This window comes from Scyliorhinus torazame, chromosome 21 (assembly GCF_047496885.1).
Source record: "Scyliorhinus torazame isolate Kashiwa2021f chromosome 21, sScyTor2.1, whole genome shotgun sequence".
NCBI classification, from domain to species: domain Eukaryota; kingdom Metazoa; phylum Chordata; class Chondrichthyes; order Carcharhiniformes; family Scyliorhinidae; genus Scyliorhinus; species Scyliorhinus torazame.
The window spans coordinates 3,929,413-3,955,935 of NC_092727.1; the positions used below are offsets into that span (position 1 = coordinate 3,929,413).

Genomic DNA, 26,523 nt, shown 5'->3' on the forward strand with positions numbered 1-26,523 from the left:
TTGATACCAATAGATGAAAATTACCCCAAAGCATCCAAGTTTCACATTAATTTCCCCCACCAACCTCCAACACATGGAAAATATGCAAAAATAAAAGCTTGCACACACCTAGCCAAGGAAGTCTTAGAAAGAGAAGATGTGAATGCACCTTTAAGAAATGGGTCCATGTCATCAAAACCTGGATAATCACATATTATTCGTAAGAACCAGACGGAGGAAAAGGGGTTGCTGCCTCTAATTTATCCAAAGGCACTGTGAAGTACTATTTACTGGGAAAGGGATAGGGCGATAGCAAGGTCAGGAGGGACAAGTTGGTTCCTCTGGGCAGCAGATGCTACAAGTGAAAGCCAACTGTGGGTCAACTGCTGCCCTGGCCCAGGGCAGTCAACTCAGCAGATCAAACATTAAACAAACATTCCTGCTCACTAACACACACATTTAGAAAACTACACGAGCAAAGATGATCAAATCTAAACACAAATACACACAATTGGATTCCAGTGAATTTTATTTAAATGAACAAAATGCAACTCTGTAGCTTTCTTTGAACAATCTCTCAACTCATTCTGAATATGCTTTCAAATCATTTCACAACCGGTCCATATAGCATCAGCCTTTAAAGAAAAGTTCTGGTTTGAAAGTAAAGTTTTTTTTAGTTCACTGGAATATTCAGAGCCAATTACACCCATAATAGGGAACCAAATCTGTGTGTTCTATTTAAATAGACTCTTATTTGTAAGTAACACTATTCACTTTAGTTAAGTGTCACCATTTAACAGTCCGAACATTTCAGTATCCTTAATGCGATGGGTTTAAATGATGCTTTTTTTAAGCCACCAATTTAAGAATCTTTGTTCAAATTGGGGAAACAATGTTTTTTTTCTGGAATACTGAAATGGGACAGGTTTTGTCTTTAGTTTGTTTTTAAACCCAAGCCCGTTGCCCTCCCCCTTTGGTAAAGATCCATATGCATATGGCATTATTTGAACTCTTGTTCAACAACCCACAACCCTGCCAACCCCAACCCTCCCCCCACCCCAGAGGACTACATCTGCACAATGAAAAGGAGTTCCATATTGCCCCTAGTTATCTCCCCCCACCCAACCCTCCCTTCAAATAGAACTAAAAAGGGGAAAAAAAAAGATGTCCAATTATCCAAGTCAAAATAACTGGCCATGGATGGTGTCAATGGCCAACAAAATTGGATTGGATGTCAGATGGTCATAATTGGTAGACACAAGAGTTTCCATTACCTCGTGGAATTTTATCACTTCACCATTAGAACAGTCAAGTTTTGAATTATCAGTTTTAATGCAGATGAAGTCCTCTAAAACAGCAGAATCATCTACCCAACTTCCCAAACAAAAATAGAATGAGATGACTCAGTCACCTAGTATGTGAAGGGCTCACCGATGGTACTGTAAGCCAAGGTTTTAGCTGCTTCACACACCAGAAATATGCCACGGAGAACAAGGGGAAAGATGCTCTCATCTCATTCCATATTAAAAAGTTTTGGCCCTTCCCAAAAAAAATCCTCATTATAAGAAGCCAGTTACTGGTTATGAAAAGCTTAGTGAATAATTACAGCACAACCCTTTTGCAGGATTATCCCATTATTCAAAAGATGCTCCTTAGTGAAGATAGAGGTTGTTGCCCTTCATTTAAGAAATATCTTTTTATGAGCTGTATACTAAGTTCTTACAGCAGTTTGATGTAGGCACCTGCTGCTATCTGCCTACATCACTGGCTTTTATTAGTTAGATAATCATTGTTAAGACAGATGCGATTACACACTTGACTCAACAATGGAAGCTACAAAGCATCTTTCCCCATTCAAAACAAAATTTGCATACTCCGGCATAGTCGTACTATCCCCAGATAGCCACCAACACCAGAAGCTATCAAGGGGATAATCTAGTTAAATGCCAACTCTTGCAGGAGAGGCAAGAATTAATACTACTACATATTTTCAGCTTTATCTGTGCTTCGGTAGGGATCGTTAAACCATGGCACCAGGCTTGTTAATGATGGCAGTGTGTACGCTCAAAGTCCAACACAAGCTTTGCGTCTGATGTGCACACTGCCGCCGGCTCTCTATTTACAAGACGGGAAGTGAGTGTGTGGAACGATCCCTTCACCTTTTATCCATGGATGAAGAAAGCTGCAGCACAAGAGCAACATGCTACGTTTGGTCAATTCGTTCCCCTAACCCCCACCTGCTGCAATGATAACTGCTTTTACATGGAGTACCTGCAGAACTGGAGGTGTTTACATAGCTGGTATCCGTGCTCAAGTCTGTTAACACAGCTTTCTGCTACTGACACTTATCTTACAGCATTTCAAATCTTGTAAACCCTATAATCTCTGCACATTAACAAAACAGAATCTGTCAGAGAGGCACCTGCACATAGCCATAATTCTACTCCCCAAAAAGTGCAAGTTTGTTAAACTCAAAAATGCTGATTAACAAGTAATTGGCAACATAATGCACAAAATGTTCATTGCACTCCAAGTGCAAAGGTGCCTATTTATGCATGCATTACAATTAATATTGGATTCTCGTCCTGAAAATTATTTGCACTTTCTGCAAACCGATCTCCATGTTTTTGTGAAATGGTTGCTCACTTCACAAAGCAGAAAGGAATTAAATGCTGGAAGAATCCAGTGGTCCATCACGGAAGCCCCATACAACAAAACCAATACGAAATTTTAGGAAATGTACCACCACCAATCCAACACCCCAACAAGCCAACTCCAAGATTTATGGACTTTTGGGTGTTTGCCAGTGGTAAATAATTATAGTAAGACTTATAATACTATAGTTTGAGTGCGATAATTTCTTTCAAGGTGTTCAAATTGCTCCCTTGTCCTCAAATACACAAGCTAGTGGAAAATTCCATAGGGGTCAGACTGCTGGTCCTTGACCAGCCATTTCAGAACTAAAAAAAGAATTCTTCCAGCTACCATTTTGCATTTGGATCACAAATTATCTTACATTTGTGAGTGCAGGAGTTGATTGGAAGTACAGGTGCCTCCAAGACAGCAGTTACTCAAGCTGGAGGTTACTAGCAATCTTTTCTGTCTCATTGCTTCACACTGCCTGTACATCAGGCCAATCTACCAGCACACTGTGAGGGGCACAGCTACAGGCAACAACATTTACAAAGAAATACAATTACAGGCTACTTGTTACCAAAAAAAAACACAGCCCCAATGTGTCAAACTGCTCATCATCATTTTTCTTTCTTGAAATTTAAATGGTGATGGGAGTATAAGTGCAACACACCCAATAAGGGTGTGCCCAGGGAAAACCTTGTTTATTTTTAAAGATACAATATCATTACCAATGCTTAAAAGGGTTCAAAAAGTAGAGGCAATGATATCCAATCTTTTCAACGGGTTACACAGACATGGTTATACGGTCAATAAATCAAACCTTCAAATTATTATAGCATAAAATACACTCCAAGAACAGAATATGATGAATGTGTGCACGCACATGCTGGGTTGATGGTTTGGAGAAATTTTTTTTAAAAAAGGAGGAATAGTAGCTTCACAAGTCCGAATAAAATCATTCTGGGAGTACATTTGCTCCATAGGTTTGATTTTCTCACATTAATATGTTTCAGAACTATTGATTGTACTTGTTACAGCTGGAGCTAGTTTTGCATTAGCCCCCATTAAATGACGGGCAGTCACAGCTGTGACTTGTCAATTGGCTCACAATAAAGCAATCAGCTGCACTGACCATGTGGTCCAAACTATGCCAAACTGCATTAAGCTTTTATTTCAGAGAGAAGTAGGTCTCTCTGCTGCATTCAGTGATGCCAACTGGACGTAGAGCTCCTTCAAAAGTGTCACTACACAAAGTGTGGAAAAAGACAGGACAAATGGGTCATTTTTCTTTTTTTGTTACCTCTGTTTCAATAATTAAACTGAACTCCAATCCAAAAGGTTAGACTAGAACAGAGTCTAAACAAACCATGGGAACAGAAATAAGATTTCAGTGAAAGATGGGATAGCAAAATAAAAAGAAGAATGGATAGTCAGGCCACCTGAACGCTCAAAGTGACAGCTAAGATTTTGGGAGAAGTCTGTGGCAGCTAGTGTTAGCTAGCAGCTGCCCTTCAATCCCTGCAGCCATACTTACTGGTTTTCATTCTATGAGTCCCGTACAGGCATCTATTGTTTGCACTGGGAATATACTAAAAGGGCATTAGCTGGTGGGGTATTTTAAAGGCTTTTTTCTTGTTTCACTGCAGACAAGAACCTTTAGATAGTTGTGTGCAGAGTGGATGGATGGCGTTATAAAACATATTTAATTAAGAAGTGTTGCACCACCAAATATTTGGGTCAAAGGGTTTAAGAGATAGTCACTGTATTCAAACAGTACAATGCAGGAGGGAGATCATGCCATTTCAGCCACTTGTACCTGTGTTACCAACTTCCAATTGCAGGTAGTTGGATACTATATGAACAGAAAGCAGTTAAGATGTTGTATGTAACAGTGCCCCTCACAGCTTTAGCTTCACAGCAACATCCTACCCATTTCCTACCAGCCTCAGTAACCAATATTTTTTTATATCAAAGGTAACAAGATGATAGAAAAAACCTATTTACATGTTTACAGGTGTATACACATCAATCTTCTGTGGGACACACTTCATCTTGCTGCCAGAAGGAAAATGGATGCCTGTGTTTAGAAGTCCCCAAGTCAGAGTGTAGTTGCTGCAGAACAGTCTACATTCAAATCTAAGGGAGTACATACAGGTGGGGGTGGGGTTCTTTAGTGTTCTGCTAGGGTCGTTCGTGCTTGGGAGTCTTCTGGCCGACCTCCATGAAGAAAACAAAATTAAAAATGCACAATGCAAACTTTCCTTCTGAGCGCAAAGTCAACAAAATTAGCCCCAACATATTTAACATATATACATCAAGATGACATCTCATCTGGAGTTCCAGCTCAACTTCTCCAAGGAAAATAGTCCCCTTCAAAAATTAAAATATCTAAAAACTTGCAAATTTTACCCCCTTTGCCCCCCACTCCCCACCCCCCATACATTCCATTTTACTCTCACCAATGGAAAACAGATGAAGTTGATGTCACATAACCCTCCCTCCCACCCGACAAAAATAAGTGACAGATGGCTATAATCTAGGGATGGTATTCATATGGTCCTGCATCACCATAAGGCACTTTATACAAATACCATAAAAACTTGGTAGCCTAAGACTGATGAATATGTGCGCTGGGAGAAGTTGAGAAGCCATCAGATGAATATCCTGGTCAGTGGCTTCAGCGAAAATGGAAGGGTAAAACGGAGGGGGGGGGGGGGGGGGGGAGAAGGAAGGAAGGAAGGAAGGGAGAAAAGGAGGAGTCAACAAAGTGTGCTGTTCGCTGTTCAGTTCAGCTCTTCAGTGCCGCTTAGTCTAGAACCCCCGTGCCAGTTAGTGCAATAGTTGTCCACTCCCTGCACACAGTGCAAACCATTGAGCTCAGGAAGAAATGGTCCTTCACAAAAATCAGGGAACTACACTTTGTGTCATCATCAAATGAAGGAAAATAATGATGTTGTCTTAGACAAAGAAAAGAGAAGGGTATCCCCAAGAAATGATGTGTTCCAGAACAGGCCAAAAAAAAAAAAAATTCTTCAGTTTCTGTAATAGTGATCGGTGCCTGTGGACACACAAAAAAATATGGTTAGAGATCTGATCACAGCATTAGTACGATGCTCATTTAAAAAATACCACATAATCGGTCAATTGTTTGAAAATGACATTATTCACCCTGAAAAAAATCAGTTCACATATTTCCAACCTAGCTTTTCTTCAACATGAAGGGATGCAAAGTCTCGAGTCATCCTTCGTGTCACAAAGCTGTGCTACATGTTAGACAGTCACTGGTTTTCTACCTTGCACTCCACGAAAGAAAAACTGCACCACTTCAAATCATCTAGATTTAAAACCAAAGGAGTCCAAATCCCCAACTATAAAACTTGTATTAAAGAAAGCTTCATAACTCTTACACCTACAATTAGCTGCCAGGACTCCCATGTCTAGGGCGGCAATGTGGCACAGTGGTTAGCACTGCAGCCTCACGGCGCTGAGGTCCCGGGTTCGATCCCAGCCCTGGGTCACTGTCCGTGTGGAGTTTGCACATTCTCCCCGTGTCTGCCTGGGTTTCGCCCCCACAACCCAAAATGTGCAGGGTAGGTGGATTGGCCACGCTAAATTGCCCCTTAATTGGACAAAATAAATTGGGTAACTCAAATTTTAAAAAAGGATTCCCATGTCTGTTGAAACACCAGACCACGGCATTCCGGTGGCTTTCATGAAATCCTCGATTACGACTTTTTAATTCCAGTAAACGGGCACCAAAAATATTTACAGCCCCCCAACCTAACCCCCGCAAACCACATCGACAAGGAAAAGAGGGGGGGAAAAGTCAACCATCCAGTCAAAAGGCCAGCAACGGCAAAGGAAGGGAAACCTCAGTCTCCGAGCCGACATCCACAAGAGGTAGCACGGAGCCTGGAAGGACCCCACAGTTCTCAGCACAGACCCAGGCGCCAATGGACAAGCTTACAGGCTTCATCACCTCAGAGCTCCAAAGATACAGGGAGGACTGAAGACCTGGCAGCCATTGAGACAGCAGTGGAGGCTGCGACAGCCCTCGTGAGGGAAGCAATGGCCAAGTGCCGCGGCAGCTTGAGGCCCAAGAGACGATGGCAAGAGAATTCGAGAAGGCCGCCACGGACCAAGGGTCCGGATCGCGGTACTCTAAGCTGAGTTGGCGAGCTTGATTAAGCCCAGAAGGGGCTAAAAGAATAAGTTGACAACCAGGAAGACAGGTTGCGACGACAGAACTTAAAGAATCATTGGGCTGCCGGAAGGAACGAAGGGGAGACACCCCACGGAGTATATAGCAGCGATGCTCAGGAAACTGGTCAGCGAGGAGGGCTACGCTAAGCCCCCGGAGGTAGACCGCGCCCACAGCTAACCGGCAGCAGCCCAAAGCCGGGATCGGGAGGCTCTACAAGTACCAGGACAAAGAGCGGATCCTGAGGTGGGTGAAAGGCGCAAGAGGGTGCAAGTGGGAAAGACATTCCATCCACTTTACCAAGACATTGGGGCAGAACTGGCCAAGCATCAGGCTGAATTTAACAGTGCCAAATTTGCCCTGTACAGAAGGGAGGTGCGGTTTGGCATGCTTTACCCTGCCAAGCTATGGGTCACACACCAGGAGAAAGAGTACTATTTTGACGCCTCAAAAAGTCAACAAGTTGGGCAAACAGTGACAGTACACAAGGACTAGAACTCCTGATGCATAAGTCAAGGGGGGCAGGAATGAGCCTGGGCAGAGGTGCGGAGATGGCTGGGTGGTGGGGTGCGGTGAAGAAGAGGCAGACGGGAGTTAAATAGGGGCACCTGATCATGGGCGGCACAGCACCTGGCTTTGATCCCAGTCCCAGGTCACTGCGCAAACTCCACACAGACATTCTCCCAGTGTGTGTGTGGGTCTCACCCCCACAACCCAAAAAGATGTGCAGGGTATGTGCATTGACCACGCGAAATTGCCCCTTAACTGAAAAAGAAATTGGGTACTCAAAAACTTTTTTTTAAATAAAAGAGGGGAGCTGCTATACTAGCGAATAAAGCTGGTGTACGGGAGGACAGCAAAGGAGGCAGCCACAGCGCGTCTCCCGGCAGGAAGGGAGGGCCTGGCAGGAGGTGGAGGGGGTCACAAATTCAGTGGAAACAAGAGGCAAAGGGGCGCATGGGGGATGGTAAAGCCAAGAGGGGAGGATTGGAGGGGGACGCACAAGGGCAAGAGGGTATAAGGGAGAAACAGAAGGGGGGGGGGGAAAGAGAGCTTGCAACAGAGAACACGTGGAGATGACCAAAGAGAGGAAGCAGTTGGTGGCCATTTGAACAGCCTGAGAGCAAGGGCAGGCCCAATCAGACAGGGCCAGACGTGGAACGTGACGGGCCTCAATGTGATGGTGAAGATATCCAGAATCCTCACCCATCTCTCCGAGGGTGGACGTAGCCTTCCTACAGGAAACACACCCGAGAGAGAGGGACCGACAGCGGGTATGGAAGGGCTGGGTAGGACAAACATTTTACTCGTGTTTCGACACAAGAGGGCGGCCATATTAGTGAGCAGGAGAGTCTCATTTATGATGACGGGCACAATGACGGACCCAGGGGGTGGTATGTAATGGTCAGCGGGGCCCTGGCAGGGGCCCGGTAGTGTTGGTAAAACAAACTGGGACAATGCAGAGTTTGTCAGGAAAATGATGGCCGCAATGCCAGATTGGACACCCACCGACTGATCAAGGGGTGGGGGAGGCATGGCATGAGTATCGTACATCTTTATAGAGCAGATTTGGAAAGGGGAGACCCGTGGAGGTTTCACCACCCGAGAGAAAGGGAATTCTCCTTCTCCCATGTTAATAAGCCCTACTCATGGGTGTACTTTTCCGTGGTAGGGGAGGGGTGCTTACAGGGGTAACAAAGGCGGAACATTCCGCGATTGTAATCTCCAACCACTGTTACTGCTGGCGGAAAGGGAAAGCTGCAAATGGAATTTGACCTGGGGGTCTCAGGGATGGGACAGTTCCTCGACAGACTGGATAAACCTGTGGTGGGGAAGGACAGGATACAGGTGCTGGAAGCACCGGTAGGGCTGTGCGAAATCGTGGAATGCATCAACTCCATGCAATTAGGAAAAGCGCCAGAACTGGATGGGTTCCCGGTACTTTTACAAAAAATTCTCAGCAGCGCTGGCCCCATACCTGCGCGAGATGTTCAATGACTCACTGTTGAAGGGGGTCCTGCCGCCCACACTGGCCCATGCCGCGATCTCATTGGTCCCCAAAAAAGACAAAGACCCGACGTGTGGATCATACAGACCCATCTCTCTCTTAAATACAGATACAAAAGTCTTAGCTAAAGCACTGGTGAAGCAACTGGAGAGTTGCCTGCCAGAAGTGATTGCAGGAGATCAGTCATGTTTGTTGAGGGCAAACAACTGATAACGAACATCAGACGCCTGCGGAATGTAATAATGACCCACATCAGGGGAGAAGACACCCTGAACGCAGAGAAAGCCTCCGATCGAGTAGAATGGAGGTCCCGCATGGAGGTGCTTAAACAGTTTGGATTCAGAGCAGGGTTCACCATGTGGGTGAAACTCCTGTACAGAACCCCTATGGCGAGCATACGGACAAACGCAACCAGCTCTGAATACTTTTGGCTACACAGAAGAACAAGGCAAGGGTGCCCACTATCCATGCTCCTGTTTGTGCTGGTAATCGAGCCGCTGGCTATCACCCTTTGATCTGCGGATTGGTGGACAAACATTTAGAGAAGGGACAGAGAGCATAGAGTATCACTCTATGCGGATGACCTGCTCCTCTACGTGTCAAACCCCCTAGCCAGTACGGAAAAGATAATCTGACTCCCTGGGGAGTTCGGGGCCTTCTCAGGTTGAAAACGCAACCTGGGAAAGAGCGAAATGTTCCCGGTAAACCCCCGAGAGGGAGGAGTGGAGATGGAAGAACTGCCATTTAAAATAACCCAGACCTAGTTCAGGTAACTGGGATCCAGATGGCACATACTACTTCGCCCAGCCCTAGCGGTGGCTTCCAGCAACTGTTTCCTCCCCTCCACCAGTTTATTCAGTCTGTCGAGGAACTGTTCCATCCCAGAGACCCCCTCCAGGGGCTCGTAGGTGTCCCACACCTGGACGAGACTCCACAAATGGAAACTCTCCAGTCGTGACGGTGGTGAAGAGGGAACTGCAAAGATCGGGCTCAGTCCCACTTTCGCTGGACGTAAAATGGCCAAAAAAACATGCTGCCTAGGTTCCTCTTCTTATTCAGATCACTTCCGTTCTTCATCCCCAAATCCTTCTTCACTAGGGTCGACAAGTTAACCTTCCTTGAGGTGGAGGACAGTTACAAATGACATCAGGGGGGCCTGGCCAACACCCACATGATCTGGTCCTGCCCCGGAGTTCTGGATTGCCTTCTTCAAGGCTATGTCCAAGGTGGTGGGGGCCGGGATGGAACACGTGTGTAGACAGCTGTACAAGACGAGATCGGACATACACATTATATCCGCCCACTCCTGGTAAGGAAGCCTGCCAGTGTTACACAGTTAAGAATAGCAGCAGAGAAAGATGGCACGGCTGGATGGGCCAGCTGATAAGAATGAATGAGAAGAAATCAGATTGTTCCTTTCATGTGAAAATGCTACAAAATTAACCAACGTACTTGCATAAAACATGAGACCAATTCAAGTGGAGTTCCACTTCAACATATTCATGACTGGTTTGTTTTTGGATCTCTTCATCCATCCCCCCCCACCCAAATGGCACCAATCTTGGTCATGACAGGCGAGTCATTTGGCATCACAGGATCAGAACTGAATTGAGATTGACAAAGACTCCAAGGTCCCAAACTGCTCTTTCAGCTGCAGGAGGGGCATGCCACGGGAAATACTTTAATAACTCCATACTTGCTAATCTAAATTGCATAAACTGCAAATTATAAAACTTGGTAAAATATCTATTGAGTACTCACCAGTTTTGTTTGCAGGTTATTGTTTGTCCTCCCCGTCTGGCTCACTGTGGTACTCTGCAACGTACAGACTCTTATCAATGCTCCCAGGGATGGGCTTGATCTCGGTTCCGAGTTGCTCCTCGATGGCCTTCAGATTAAAGCGATCATCGTACGTGATGAGGTTGATTGCCAGGCCCAGGTGGCCGAACCGTCCTGCAGACAAAAGCATTTAAACATACTTTAGACGGTTTCCATTAAAATAAGTAGCAGTTTGAAGTTTAGAGCATTTTATGTTGCAGAACAGTAAATCCTGCGGCCTGGACTAACAATTCAAATTTAAATCCCACCTCATCAACTGGGGCATTTAAATTCAGTCAATTAAATCTGGAATAAAAAAAATCATAAACAGTAACCATGAAATGACCAGATTGTTGTAAAAATCCATTTATTTCACCAATGTCCTTTCAGGGAGGAAATCTGCCATCCTTACCTGGTCTATCTGTGACTCCAGGCCACAGCAATGTGCTTAACTCTTAACTGCCCTCTGAAATGGCAGCAGCAAGCCACTCAGCTGTCACCACCACCTTCTTAAAGACAATTACAGATGGTCTATAAAAACTAGCTTTGTTAATGCCGCCCACATCTCATTAATTAAAAAAAATTAAACCCACCACCCAGCTGCAAAACCCTATCCAATTTCCTGTTGGCTCAAAATATTGGAAGCACCAAAGAGCCAGAGAGGAGGTATATATGGGCCTGATTTTTACTCAACGTAACTGGCTTTGAGGAAGTTAAAAATCAGGCCTGCTTGGTTCACATCCCAACTAGGGTATTATTGGAAATCACCAAAAGCTAAGGAAAGAAAAGAGAATATGCCTTTCCTTGCACAATCGCACAACCATGTGGAACATGGGAATGGACTGCAATCTCAAGTTGACACAGGGAAATAAGAAACTGAGTATAACCGTACCTGATCTGCCAATGCGATGTAGATAGGTCTCTGCAATCTTTGGGAAATCAAAGTTTATTACAACATTCACAGCTTGGATATCAATACCACGAGTGAACAGATCTGGGGGGGCGGGGGGAGAAAAAAAAATAAACAGTGAAAACCTGCCTGGTAATTTTTTTTCCTCTATTTACAAAAAATAACTGGTTCCTACAAGCCAGACATTTAATTACATAAATCTGTCCAGGAACAGGAAGTGGCCAGTACCCAAAAAAATGAGCCACTCCCTCCGGAGCTACCGACAGAACAGGAACTCCGGCACCTTCAAATTAAACTCTTTCTCCGGAGAAGAGGGCAGACTGAGAGACTGACAAGGTGCCACACAAAAGGTTGCTGCATAAACTAAAGATGCATGGCATTGAGGGTAAAGTGGTAGCATGGGTAGAGGATTGGTTAACTAACAGAAAGCAGAGAGTGAGGATAAATGGGTGTTTCTCTGGTTGGCAACCTGTAACTAGTGGGGTCCCTCAAGGATCAGTGTTGGGCCCGCAGTTGTTCACAATTTACATAGATGATTTGGAGTTGGGGACCAAGTGCAATGTGTCAAAGTTTGCAGACGACACTAAGATGAGTGGTAAAGCAAAAAGGGCAGAGGATACCGGAAGTCTGCAGAAGGATTTGGATAGGTTAGGTGAATGGGCTAGGGTCTGGCAGATGGAATTCAATGTTGCCAAGTGTGAGGCTATCCATTTTGGGAGGAATAACAGCAGAATGGATTATTATTTAAACGGTAAGATGTTAAAACATGCTGCTGTGCAGAGGGACCTGGGTGTGCTGGTGCACGAGTCGCAAAAAGTTGGTGTGCAGGTGCAACGGGTGATTAAGAAGGCTAATCGAGTTTTGTCTTTCATTGCTAGAGGGATGGAGTTCAAGGCTAGTGAGGTTATGCTGCAATTGTATAGGGTGTTGGTGAGGCCGCATCTGGAGTAGTGTGTTCAGTTTTGGTCTCCTTACCTGAGAAAGGACATATTGGCACTGGAGGGAGTGCAGAGGAGATTCACTAGGTTGATCCCAGAGTGGAGGGGATTAGATTATGACGAGAGGTTGAGTAGACTGGGACTGTACTCATTGGAGTTTAGAAGGATGCGGGAAAATCTTATTGAGACATATAAAATTATGAAGGGAATAGATAGGATAGATGCGGGCAGATTGTTTCCACTGATCGGGGAAAGCAGAACTAGGGGGCATAGCCTCAAAATAAGGGGAGGTAGATTTAGGACGGAGTGTAGGAGGAACTTCTTCACCCAAAGGGTTGTGAATCTCTGGAATTCCTTGCCCAGTGAAGCAGTTGAGGCTCCTTCTTTAAACGTTTTTAAGAAAAAGATAGATGCCTTTCTAAAGAATAAAGGGATTCGGGGATATGGTGTACGGGCCGGAGACTGGAGCTGAGTCCACAAAGATCAGCCATGATCTCATTAAATGGCGGAGCAGGCTCGAGGGGCCAGATGGCCTACTCCTGTTCCTAGTTCTTATGTTCTAATATATTTTTAAAATTGTAAATAAGAAACATCACATCATGCAAATATAAGTGCATATGTTAAGTTGTTATTCGGTAAAAACTGAAAAATGACAATAAAAATATTTCAAAAAGTGTGGAGTTTGCACATTCACTCCGTGTCTGCGTGGGATTCATCCCCACAACCCAAAGATGTGCAGGTTAGGTGGATTGGCCACACTAAATTGCCTCTTAATTGAAAAAAAATAGGTGGATACTCTAAATTCAAGTTAACAATCACTCAATTTCCTGGCTTTAAAATTTTTATCCTATTAGGTTTTGAAACTGGATCAAGTGGCTTTATCACCATCTTTTTAGGCATACGATTATTTTTTTCCTACATACTTAACTGGCTGAGAACATCAATGTCATTCGGCACTCCACTGGTAGATGTGACTGGAAGGATTAGCCCTGCCCAAAGACTTTTCTTCCACTGACTGAAGGTCAATGCAATCCAATAGTAAGTGTAGTATGATATTACAACAGAATACAGACCTACCTAATCAACGAACAGCCAAACAAATGTTGAGCTGTGCAAAGTGAAATTAAACAATTTCCGAAAATGTAGTACCTACCAGTGCAAACCAAATTGCGACACATTCCATTCCTAAAATCATGGAACACACGGTTACGATGTTCCTGTCAAAACAAAAGTGACAACTCATCTTGTCAAAAGAACTGTTCAATGGTTACAATGCTGAATATAATGTGCAAAATAGACCACAAGTGTTTAAAAACCAAAAAGTGAACTTGCGTGCAATAACCAGTTATGTCAAATCCATATATAAAAAAGGAGGATTCAACAGCTTTTGTCCCTCTTCTCCCACCCACCTACTCCCCCATCAAAAATAAAAACAAACTTTAACTCCCAATAATATTCAGAAACACTTTCTGCAAGTATGGTTATAGAGCAAGGACAGGTAGGAACTCAACTTTAAACATTTTGTGACCAAATCACCTCCCAACACTCGAATGCCTACAGCTTAAGGATACTGGGTTAAGTACTCAAAGAAGCCAGGTGCCTGCAGAACAACAGCCCTATAAAAAGATAACACCGTCCAAGAACAAAGAGCAAGTGGTAAGGGAGGAACAGCATATAATCCATCTTGAACTAGTTAGGTTTCAGTCCAATTCCAGGGTAACGGAAAGAATAAGTCCTCAGTTAAAAAATGAGTAAGCAAAAAGGAATTAATCAAACACCTAGCCTTTCCCTCAAAAATACAAAGCTTATTAGTGGATCTACTGCTATGGAGTGATCCTCTATAACCACACCAGGAGATGGAATAAATAGACAATGAGTCTTACAAGCATGAAAAGATTGAAATGCATCAGGTAAATTCACAACATTTTTCAACAACTCAGAGGGGTTCCTTTACTCACCTGCCTCATTTTAGCATGAATGTAGAAACAGGAGTAACCGAGCTGGGAGATTTTCTTGGCCAGCAGTTCCACTCGCTGGGAGGAGTTGCAGAATATAATTGACTGGTTAATCTGAAGCTAAAAGTAACAAAAAACTGTCTGTTAGTACGACTAATTTTCAAGGAATTAAACCTGTTCATACATGCCCTGCTTCTTCACTCCAACCCAGCTACTGAGTTGGTCTGGTTTGGGGCTGTTGCTGTGCTGTTCTTTAATGCAGTGGTTGGTGGACAAACAAGTGGAGGATGTTGATTTAGCCTTAAATGGTCAGCATTGCCCTCATATTACAATAAACCTTCAAGTGCTCTAGCAACTCCATATGTAGACATATTTCAACAAAAGATGCAAAGATAACAGGAGGGGATTTCAACTTCCCCAATATTAATTTGGATAGATAAATTCTGAAAGGTTTAAGAGTGGATGGAATTCTTAAATCACACCCACGAGAGCTTTTTGAACCAGCACATAGCAAGTCTGGGGTGGTACTTGACCTAGTTTTAACAAATGAAGCCAAATCCACATCAGAGCAGTGAGAGTTATTCAAGAACATTCAGCCCCTCGAGCCTGTCTGCTATTCAATACAAATCATGGCTGATCTCATCATGGCCTCAACTCCACTGTCCTGCCCGTTCTCCGTAACCCTTCAACCCATTTCTGATTAAAAATCTGTCTAACTCCTCCTTAATTTACTCAATCCACTGCATGATAGAATAGTGAATTCCACAGATTCACGACCCTTTGAGAGAAGTAATTTTTCCTCATCGGTTTTAAATCTGCTACCACAGATCCTAAAATCATGACCCCTCATTCTGGATTGCCCCACAAGAGGAAGTATTCGCTCTATGTCGACTTAGTTAATAATACCGTTTATTATCTTATCTATCTTCATTAGGTCTCCCCTCATTCTTTTTTTAAACTCGAGAGTCTGGGCCTAAACTGCTCAATCTCTCCATCTCTGGAATCAATCTAGTGAACCTCCTCTAAACTGCATCTAATGGAACCACATCCCTCCTCAAAGGGAACCAAAACTGTACACAGTACTCCAGGTGCAGTCTCACTAATGCCTTGTATCGTTGCACTAACACTTTGCTACTTTGATACTCTATTCCTTTAGCTATAAAACGGCCAACATTCCATTTGTCTTCCTTATTACCTGCTGTACCTTCGCACTAGTTTTCTGAGATTCACCCAGATCCCTCTGCACCAAAGCACTCAAAGGAAGAGAGAGAGAGAGAGAGAGCGCAAGAGCGAGGTCCAAAGGGATATACAGGATTGGATATGGAACTAAAAGGGAGGCTTATGGTAGAAACAGAGTGTCTCAAAACAGTGGATGTCATAGAGTATAGAACGTAGGGCCTTTGACCAGTACCTCTTGAAGATTTATTTAGTTATCCCGGACGGTGGAAATGGCTTATTCCGGAAGGAGGCAGGGTGTGAGACCCCCAATTCGGTTGGTCATGTGGAACGAAAGGGGACTGGATGGCCCAATGAAGAGTAAGAAGTTTTTTCTCACCCAAAGAACAAACGCTGACGTGATGGTTTTGCAGGAGTCCCATTTGCAAGTGAGGGATCAAACCAGGAGAGAGTGGATATGGCATGCTTTTCACTCTGGCTTCAATGGAATAGCCAGAGGTGCAGCAATTTTGGTTAATAAGCGGGTGCCCTTGTTGACCACCAGAATTGTGGTAGATCCTAATGGTCGGTATGTGGTAGTTAGTAGGTCTCTGGCAGGTACCTGGTAGTCATGGTAAATGCATATGAACCCCCAACTGGGATGGTGTGGCAGTTATTATAACTCTGCTGGCCTCTATCCCTGGTATGGATACACACCAGTTGGTATTGGGAGGGGGCTTCAATCGTGTGCTGGAGCCAAAATGGATCTGTCTAGGCCCAAGTCTCTGGCCTTCTCGGTCTTTGGGACTTCATGGAGCAGATGGGGAGAGTGGACCGGTGGAGAATTTTACACCTGCATGACAATGAGTTTTCGTTTTTCTTACATATGCATGAGATCTATTCAAGATAGATTATTACTATTTCTTGTTGGGCAAGTCCCTGTTTCCGAGGGTCAAAAGGACAGAATATTTGGCGATAGTAATCTCTGACCATGCTCCACATTTTATGGATCTGGAGACGGATCCCATCCAACGGTCACAATGGAGATTAGATGTGCCATTACTAGCAGAGAAGGGGTTCGGTGAACGCAAATCTGTGGCCATCGATGAATACTTCAGGCTGAATAAGAAATGGAGCGGTCTCTCCCTCTGCGCTATGGGAGTCACTTCAGCTGGTGCTAAGAGGAGAGGCAATCTCTTCTAAAGTGTACTTGACAGGATGGTGAGGGCGGAGTGACAGCGGGTGGTAGGGGCGATACTGGAAACAAATAGTCGCTATGCAGAGGACCCTACTATGGAGTTCCTGGCAACTAGGAAGTAGCTGCAAATGCAATTTGACCTGGTATCCACGAAGAAGGCGGTGGGTCAGCTGCGCCGCTCAAGGACTATAGTATATGAGCATGGGGAAAAGGAGGCCGCCTGCTGGCACATCAGCTGAGGCAGCAGGAGGCTTCCCAGGTGATTGTATAGATCAAGGACACGGGCAGTAGCTTGATGCCACACCGAGGGAAGTCAATGTGGTAGTTGAATCTTTCTATAAGGATCTTTATAGATCAGAATTGTATACTACTGTGCCGCCACTTCTGCTGGCTATGTCCTGTCCCACCGACAGGACAGGACATACCCAGGGATTGTGATAGTAGTGTCTGGGATGTTATCTGCAAGTATGATTCTGTCAGGCTGTTGCTTGACTCGTCTGTGAAAGGTCTCCCAATTTTGGCACAAGCCCCCAGATGTTAGTAAGGAGGACTTTGCAGGGTCGACAGAGCTGGGATTGCCGTTTTTGATTCCAGGTGGTCTGTCCTGTTTCTTTTTTAAAAAATTAAATTTAGAGTACCCAATTATTTTTTTTCCAAATTAAGGGGCAATTTAGCATGGCCAATCCACCTACCCAGCACATCTTTGGGTTGGGAGGGTGAAACCCACGCAAACACGGGGAGAACGTACAAACTCCACACAGACAGGGTCTGTCTGATTCTTTCCTTTTTACTGACTTTGTAGTGGTTTGATACAACTGAATAGCTTGCTGGGTTATTTCAGAGGGCAGTTAGAGTCAAGCACATTGCTGTGGATCTGGAGTCACATGCAAGCCAGACCAGGTACGGCTGGCAAATTTCCTTCCCTAAAAAGGACAACAATTGACAATGGTTCGAGTCATAAGACTTTTAATTCTAGATATTTATTGGATTCAATTTCCACCACCTGCCGTGGCAGGATTCAAACCCAAGTCCCTAGAGTATTCCCCTGGGTCTCTGAATCAGCAGTCCAGTGACAATACCACTATGCCTCAGGGGGGCATGGTAGCACAGTGGTTAGCACAGTTGCTTCACAGCTCCAGGGTCCCAGGTTCGATTCCCGGCTTGGGTCACTGTCTGTGTGGAGTTTGCACTTTCTCCCCGTGTCTGCGTGGGTTTCCTCCGGGTGCTCCGGTTTCCTCCCACAGTCCAAAGATGTGCAGGTTAGGCGGATTGGCCACGATAAATTGACCTTAGTGCCCAAAAAGGTTGGGTGCGGTTGCTGGGTTGGAGGTTTTGGCTTAGGTAGGGTGCTCTTTCCAGGGGCCGGTGCAGACTCGATGGGCCGGGTGGCCTTCTTCTGCACTGTAAATTCTATGATTCTATGCCACTGCCTCCTACAGATAGGGTAGACAGGAAGAAACCTTTTCCCTTGATCGAGGGGTCAATAACCAGGGGGCATAGATTTATGAAGCAGGAGATTTAGAGGGGATGTGAGGGGAAACCTTTTGAACCCCAGGGGTGGTGGGAATCAGGAACTCGCTGCCTGAAAGGGTGATAGAGACGGGAACCCTAAACATTTAAGAAGCATTTAGATGAGCAATTGAAACACTATAGCATACAACGCTATGGACAAAGTGCTGGAAGATGGGATTAGAATATAGGTGCTTGATGGGCGGCAGACACGATGGGCTGAAGAGCCTCTTTGCACGCTGTAATACTCTATGACTTGATGATATAGGATATTGTTACAGAAATGTAGACTCACTGGGTCACCATAAAAGAATTTTCAAGTGTCAACAAAAAAAATAAATAAACAAATGTTTATAGATCATAATACCAGCGGAACACAGTTTCTCTTTAAATTGAGCTGTGGAACACCAACCTCAAAAGCACCCAACATCTCATCAAAAGGATGACTGACAATGGAATTGGTTGCATTGTGCACTCAATCCTGGACCACCTGGTTCAATTTTAGCCACTAAAATGGCTGAAGATCAGACAACCTCTTACAACAAAATGTTAAAAACCCACACTTGTGCAGTTCTTACCCTAGAGAAGAGTGTGTTGAGACAGTGCACCTTCTGCCGCTCTGTAACGTAGGCATAGTATTGGGTTACTCCTTTCAGGGTCAGCTCTTCCATCAGGTTAATTTCATATGGTTTCTGCAAATGCGAATTCTGACAAGAGGACAAGTTAGTGCATTATTATACAATAGAGTTTAATTCGTCAAAATTAGCCTGATGCATTTTGCAATAATGCAGCTAGAATCCAGATCCAAATTTTATAATAAAATTTCAACTCAAAACATCAAGAGATTTGACAGGTATAATCACTGCGGGACATTGCCAGCTTTTATGGTCCCACATCACAGGACAAAAATTAGGTGCATGTAGCACCAGATGGGGTAATTACCCCAAAGATAGCTTTTCACCTGAAAACACCAAATCAGTTAAAGGGAGTACATGACATGGAATTTTTCATTTAATACAAGATACTTAAATCAAAGGTGAACAGGAAGGGGGAAGTTGTGGGTGTCACAGTGGTTAGCACTGCTGCCTCACGGCACCGAGGACCTGGGTTTGATCCCGGGTCACTGTCCGTGTGGAGTTTGCACATTCTTCCAGTGTCTGCGTGGGTCTCACCCCCACAACCCAAAAAGATGTGCAGGGTAGGTGGATTGGCCATGCCAAATTGCCCCTTAATTAAAAAAAAAAGGAAGGGGGAACTTAAAACACGATCACCAGGGAAAAGGTGCTGAGAAAACTATTAGACCTAAAGGCTGCCGAGTCTCCAGGATCAGTTGGCCTACATCATAGAGCCTTAAAAGAAGTGGCTGCAGAGATAGATGCATTGGTTATAGCTTTCCAAAATTCCTTCGATTCTGAAAGGGCTCCAGTGGATATGGGGGAAAACAAAAAAAAAAAAATCAAGACTCTCAGAATTGTTACAGTGCAGGTGGCGGCCATTTAACCCATAGTCTGTGCACCGGCTCTCCAAACGAGCAACCTGACTTTGTGCCAGACCCGTGCCTTTTCCCCATCACACCGCAGATAACTCAACACCTATATTCAAGAAAGGAGGGAGACGGAAAGCAGGAAACTACATGCCAGTTAACCCCAAAACTGCCGTAGGCAAACTGCTAGAATGCATCATTGAGGAGGTTATAGCAGGATATTTAGAAAATGTGATTAGGCAGAGTCAACGTGACTTTCTGAAAGAGAAAAAGTGTTTCAGATTTAGAATGTTTTGAAGTAACGAGGATAAAGGGGAACCTGTAGACGTGGTGTACTTGGATTTTGTAAAAGACAGCTGGTAAGGTGCAAGGTGCCACATCTAAGGTTGCTACTTAAAATAAGAGCTCATGGACAAAGGATTGGCCAGCCAATGAGGAGCAGAGGGGCGGATCAGATCGGCAAGCTGCAACTGGTGGAGTGCCACAGGGATAAGAACTGGAGCATCAACTATTTATAATCTACATCAATAATTTGGATAGAGGGACCAAAGGTATGGTAGCTAAATTTGCCAATGATACCCAAGTTATGAAGAAGAGACAGAGTCTGCAAAAGGCTAGACAGCTCAAGTAAGTGGGTAAAAAGAGCATAATGTGGAAAAATGTGAACTTATCCACTATGGCAAGAAGAATGGAAAAGCTGTATACTATTTAATTGGAGCGTGATTGCAGAACTTTATGGTATCCATCAGGGTGACCTGTCACAATCATAAACAGTTAGTATATGACGGTGATGGTACAACAAGTGATTGGGAAGGCAAATGGTTGATGCTTATTGCAATGGGAATCTTTTAAAAATTAATTTACAGGATGTTGGTGTTGCTGGCTCGCCTAGCATTTATTTCCCATCCCCAGTTGTCCTTACGGTAGCAATGAGTTGCCTTCTTGAACTGCTGCAGTCCTGGAGGTACAAGTACACCCACAAGTGCTGTTAGGGAGTGAGTTTCAGGATTATGACCCACTGACAGTGAAGGAACTGCAATATATTACCTAGTCAGGATGGTGAGCAACTTGGAATGGAACCTGCCAGTGGTGGCATGCCTAAACATCAGAGTCCTTCCTGTTTATTCCCTTATTTCCCCATTCTTTTATTTTGCCGTTATGATTTTGGTCGATGGGTGGTATATGGTCATGTATTTTTAAGTCAAGCAGCAGTGAGAATGAGTAATGAGTAATTCAGAAGCCTCAGACATCTGGAGAGAGAGAGAGAGAGAGAGAGAGAGAGAGAGAGAGAGAGAGAGAGAGAGAGAGAGAGAGAGAGAGAGAGAGAGAGAGAGAGAGAGAGAGAGAAAGAGAGAAAGAAAGAGAGAAAGAAAGAGAGAAAGAAAGAGAGAGAGAAGTTAGAACAGGTGGTCATTGGATCTTATCCCAGTGGAATGATTTTCAGGGTCACAGAGTTTCAGTTTGACTCCTGAAAGTACAGGGAGAAAGGCTCTCTCTCCTTCAAGGTCTCTCCAGAAAGGTTGTCAGTGCTGTATTTCTGAAACTACGGAGACTTGAATGAATCTATATATCTCAAGCAGGGAATTAGGAATGTAATAGTTAACCAGTTGTATTTGGTGCATATTTCATTTCCATCCTTGTTATTAATAAAAAGTAATTGTGTTTACATCTACAAACCTGGACAACCAATTATTGGACAGCCACAGGCTGAAGACTTAGGATTTTTAAAAAATGTTTTAAATAAAAGAATTATTGGTTAATCCACTTCTGTGTGGACTCCGGGTCAAGTGGGGCTGGAATTCACTGCGCACTAGCCCAGGGCGTCATAACACATTGTCCTTTTTAGATGGTAGCGGTAGGAACTTTGGATAGAGCTGTCAGGAGTGCATCTTGTAGATGGTGCACAATTCCACTGCTACTGATGGCTCACAGTGCCTCATGGCTGCCCAGTCTTGGGTTGCTAGGCTTAGCATGGTGGTAGTGCCATACATGGAGGGTATCCTCAATATGGAGACAGGACTTATCTCCATAAGGACTGTGCGGTGGTCACTCCTACTGATACTGTCATGGACAGATGCTCTGTGGCAGGCAGGTTGCTGAGGAAGTATGTTTCCTCCTCTTGTTGGTTCTCACCACATAGCCTAGCAGCTATGTCCTTTAGGACCTGACCAGCTCAGTCTGTGGTGGCACTCCCGAGCCACTCTTGGTGATGGATATTGAAGTTACACCCAAACTACATTCTGCATCCTGGTCAACCTGTGTTCAACATGGAGTAGTCCTGATTCAACAGCAATGGGGACAGGGGGAAAGAGACGGTATGTGGTAATCACCTCCACATCTCCATCTGTCACAGTTTAGCCTCTGATGTTAGTTTATCTGCTGTTTGGCCTCTCACACCTTTTGTTCTCTCTGGGGACTGCCATTAGCACTCTTTCCCCTGGGTTTCTGTGGCTATGACTCATCTTTCATTCTCACTCCACAGTATAAATATTCCCCACATTCTCGGACTGTTAGCTTTGACAAAGATTCATTGGACTCGAAACGCTTGCTCTTTTCTCGCTCTCCAGATGCTGCCAGACCCGCTGAGATTTTCCTGCATTTTCTCTTTCGTATGTGGTAATCAGCAGGTTGCCTAAGCAATGTTTGACCTGGTGCCATCAGACTTGGGTCCAGAGTTGATGTTGAGGACTCCCAGGGCAACTCCCTCCCAACATGGGCAGCACGGTAGCACAAGTGGATAGCACTGTGGCTTCACAGCGCCAGGGTCCCAGGTTCGATTCCCGGCTGGGTCACTGTCTGTGCGCAGTCTACACGTTCTCCCAGTGTCTGCGTGGGTTTCCTCCGGGTGCTCCGGTTTCCTCCCACAGTCCAAAGACGTGCAGGTTAGGTGGATTGGCCATGATAAATTGCCCTCAGTGACCAAAAGGGTTAGGAGGGGCTATTGGGTTATGGGGATAGGGTGGAAGTGAGGGCTTAAGTGGGTCGGTGCAGACTCGATGGGCCGAATGGCCTAATTCTGCGCTGTATGTTCTATGTTCAACTGTGCCGCACCGCTGCTGTCCCACTGGCAGGACAGACCCAGTGATGGCAGTGTCTGGGACATTATCAGTATGGTATGATTCCATGAGTATGTCAGGCACAAGCACCCAGATATGAGTAAGGACTTTACAGGGTCAGCAGGGCTGGGTCTCCCTAGGTCGATACCAGGTGGCCCGTCTGGTTTCAATGGTCACCATTTGACTAGTACCAGATTTTTAAAAAATTGAATTTAAATTCCACCATCTGGCAGTGTGGAATTCAAACCCAAGTATCCAGAGCAGTGGTATTGTCACTGGAGACAATATCACTTTGCCACTGCCTCCTCGTGGAATATGAAAGTAGGAACATTTTATTGTACCTTTACAGGGCACTAGAATATGGTGTACAGTTTGTTCTCCTTAATGAAAAAATTATATTCAACAGCGAATAGAAGGTTTCCTGGACTCATTCCTGGCTTGAAGGACTTATCTTATCAAGAAAGGGTGACAGGTTGGGTCCAAACCATTGGGAGTTTAGAAGATTGAGCAATGATCTTATTGAAACATTAAAGGTCCTGAGGTGACTTGACAAGGTAGATACCAAGAGTATGTTTCACTTGTGGAGGAGACTAGATAGAGTGGTCAGTATAAGAATAAAGTGGTCTCCCTTCTTAAGACTGAAATGAGGTGAATTATTGTTCTTTCAGGAAGGATGAGGAATTCTCTTCCCAGAGAAGAGTAGCAGCTGGGTCATTGAATCTATTCAAGACAGAATTGCCAGATTTTTGACAGACAAGGCAGTCAAAGGTTAAGGGGGACAGACAGAGTGGAATCGAAACCACAGCCAGATCAGCCATGATCTTACTGAATGGCACTGTTGTACTCTAGCAGTAGCACAGATGTCCGAGGAACTATATCGTCCATCAGTGAAATATAGTGCTTTTAAGTATGAAACTTTCCAAAACAAATGTACACGGCCCTAATTGGAAAGTGCAAACTAACTAAACTGGATCACAGGCAAATGTTTCTTCAACAGGCACGAGGCAAATCAGAGTCTAATTTTCATTTCAATGTTATCTGTACTTACAAATTGGGCAAGTGAGGGCCGATTGTTCAGGTCCCTCGTCCTACATCATTCAAGTGCACGTCTGAGTAACTGAACCGGAGAGATCCACTCATTGGTTTGGGTGGGCTTTGGGGTTGGTGGTGATGACAGCAAGAGGTAATGAGCTGCACAATGGCACAGTGGTTAGCACTGCTGCAGCTCCAGGGTTCAATTCTGGCCTCGGGTGACTGTCTGTGTGGAGTTTGCACATTCTCCCCGTGGCTGCGTGGGTTTCCTCCGTTGTCCTCCCACCGTCCAAAGGTGTGCAGGTTCAGTGGATTGGCCATGCTAAATTGCCCCTTAATGTCCAAAAGATTTGGTAGGGCTACTCGGATAGGATGGAGGTGTGGTAAGTCAGGTGCTCTTTCCAAGGGCTGGTGCAAACTCGATAGGCCGAATGGCCTCCTTCTGCACTGTAGGGATTCTAATATGAAAAGCTCTATATGGTGTGGAGGCACATTGTGTTAGCTGGGTTGTTTTAAACAACAAATTCTTACCATAAACTTCTGTACACTGAGTGGGAACGTGGCAGAGTAAAGCAAGATTTGTCTGGTTCTTGGTAACGTAGAGATTATGTCCTCCATCATCTGCACAAAGTCCTGTGACAGCAGTTTGTCTGCCTATAGGAAGTCAGGAAAAAGCACGGTTAAACAGTCAGCATTACACAACAGTTGCAGTAAAGCTTTCCTAATTCCAATCCTCTTGCAATAAACGGCAACATTGCATTTGCCTTCCAAATCATTTGCTGTGCCTGCAGATTAACTTTTGGTGATGTACCAGGACATCCAAATCCTTCTGTGCGAGTGTTCTGCCATCTCATCACAATTTTTTCCGTGCAGGAAGCCATTTGGTCAATTGAGTCTGCACTGGCTTTGATGGAGCATTCTATCTAGTCCCAACTCCCCTGCCTTATCCCCATTGCACATTCTCTTTTCAGAAAACAATCCAATTTCCTTTTGAATACCATGATTGAAGTCTCCATCATCTTCTCAGAAATTTACTTCAGACACCCCCTGGGAGAAAAGATTTCTCTTCACATCACGTTTCTTTCTTTTGTTAATTATTTTGAATCTAGTTCTCAATGCGCTTGGGTGGTAACTGCTTTTCCCTATTTACCCAATCCATACCCCTCAGATTCTTGAATACTGCTACCAAGTCTAGTCGTATCCTTCTCATCTCCAAGGAAAACAATCTCAACCTCTCCAATCTATCTCTGGAATGATTCATCCAGAACTGGATGCAGGTTACGCATAACTAGAATCTCATACAAGTTCAACATGAGCTCCTTAACATGCCCATGCCCCTAATAATAAAGCCCAAGACATGTTGGTCGATTGAGCAGACAAGTGGCAAACGAAGTTCAATGAAGAGAAGTGGAGGTGATTTATTTACGCAGGAAGAATATGAAGAGACAGCATAAAATATAAAGGGAGAAACTCTAAGGGATGTGCAGGAACAGAGGAACCTCAAGTGCATAGGTACATAGATGGTAGGGCATGTTGAGAGAGCAGTAACTCCAGCAAGTTATTTAGACACTATTTACCATTAATGAATCCATGCTGGCTCTCCTTAATTATCCTGCATTTAAGACCATACGAAATAGGAACAAAAGTAGGCTGTTCAGCCTCTCAAGCCTGCTCTGCCATTCAATAGGATCATGGCTGAACCAACATTCCTCACATCCATTTTCCTGACCTTTCCCTGTAACCTAGGTTTCCCTTACTGATCAAGAATCTATCTCAGCGACTTCCGGTTGCAGCGATGACCAGCTAAGCCGCACGTTTCGGCGGCTCCAGCTCAAACGGACCTTTGGGCTCTTTTAAGAGCCCCAACGGTAAATTCTTTCACGACGAAACCCGGTGTGGGGTGAGGCAACAGGGAGTCCCCCCCAGCGGAAAATAAAAATATCGGCGGCGGCGGCCAGATCTCAGAGAATCCTCGAGGACAGCGGCAGAAGGGGCAAGATGTCGTCGGAGGTAGCCCAGGCGACATGGGGACCGGACCAGGACGAATTTTTAAGACGGTGTGTGGAGCTGCTTAAGAAGGAGGTGCTGGCCCCGATGCTACAGGCAATCAAGGGGCTTAAAGAGACACAAAAGGCCCAGGAGATAGAGCTCAGTGTGGTGGAGCAGAAGGTAACGGACAACGAGGACGAGATCCTGGGCCTAGCGGTCAAAATGCAGACGCACGAGGCGCTCCATAAGAAGTGCACCGAATGGATTGAAGTCCTGGAAAACAGATCAAGGAGAAAGAACTTCCGGATCCTGGGTCTCCCCGAGGGAGTGGAAGGAGCTGATGGCAGGGCTTACGCGAGCACGATGCTATGCTCACTAATGGGAGCTGAGGCCCCCTCGGGCCCCTTGGAATTGGAAGGGGCCCACCGGGTCCCTGCGAGGAGACCAAAGGCTGGAGAACCACCTAGGACGATGATCGTGCGATTTCACCGCTTCAATGATAGAGAGGTGGTTCTGAGATGGGCCAAGAAGGTATGAAGTAGCAGATGGGAGAATGCAGTGATACGAGTGTATCAGGATTGGAGTGCGGAGGTGGCGAGAAGGAGGGCGAGTTTCAATAGAGCCAAGGAGGTGCTGCATAAGAAAGTGAAGTTCG

The 26,523-nt window shown here is 44.9% G+C and overlaps 1 protein-coding gene across 1 annotated transcript in view; it reads right to left on the reverse strand.

The window, feature by feature from the left end:
• Nucleotides 1-490: 490 nt before the first annotated feature.
• ddx6 (DEAD (Asp-Glu-Ala-Asp) box helicase 6) overlaps nucleotides 491-26,523 on the reverse strand; it is a 73,922-nt gene continuing 47,889 nt past the window's right edge. Inside the window, exons 8-14 of the mRNA XM_072486375.1 lie at nucleotides 24,411-24,533; nucleotides 18,887-19,015; nucleotides 14,450-14,566; nucleotides 13,645-13,708; nucleotides 11,536-11,637; nucleotides 10,587-10,778; nucleotides 491-5,674 (exon numbers count right to left, since the gene is read on the reverse strand). Of these exons, the coding sequence (XP_072342476.1) occupies nucleotides 10,603-10,778; nucleotides 11,536-11,637; nucleotides 13,645-13,708; nucleotides 14,450-14,566; nucleotides 18,887-19,015; nucleotides 24,411-24,533 (711 nt within the window). The 3' untranslated portion in view covers nucleotides 491-5,674; nucleotides 10,587-10,602. The remainder of the gene's footprint in view (nucleotides 5,675-10,586; nucleotides 10,779-11,535; nucleotides 11,638-13,644; nucleotides 13,709-14,449; nucleotides 14,567-18,886; nucleotides 19,016-24,410; nucleotides 24,534-26,523) is intronic.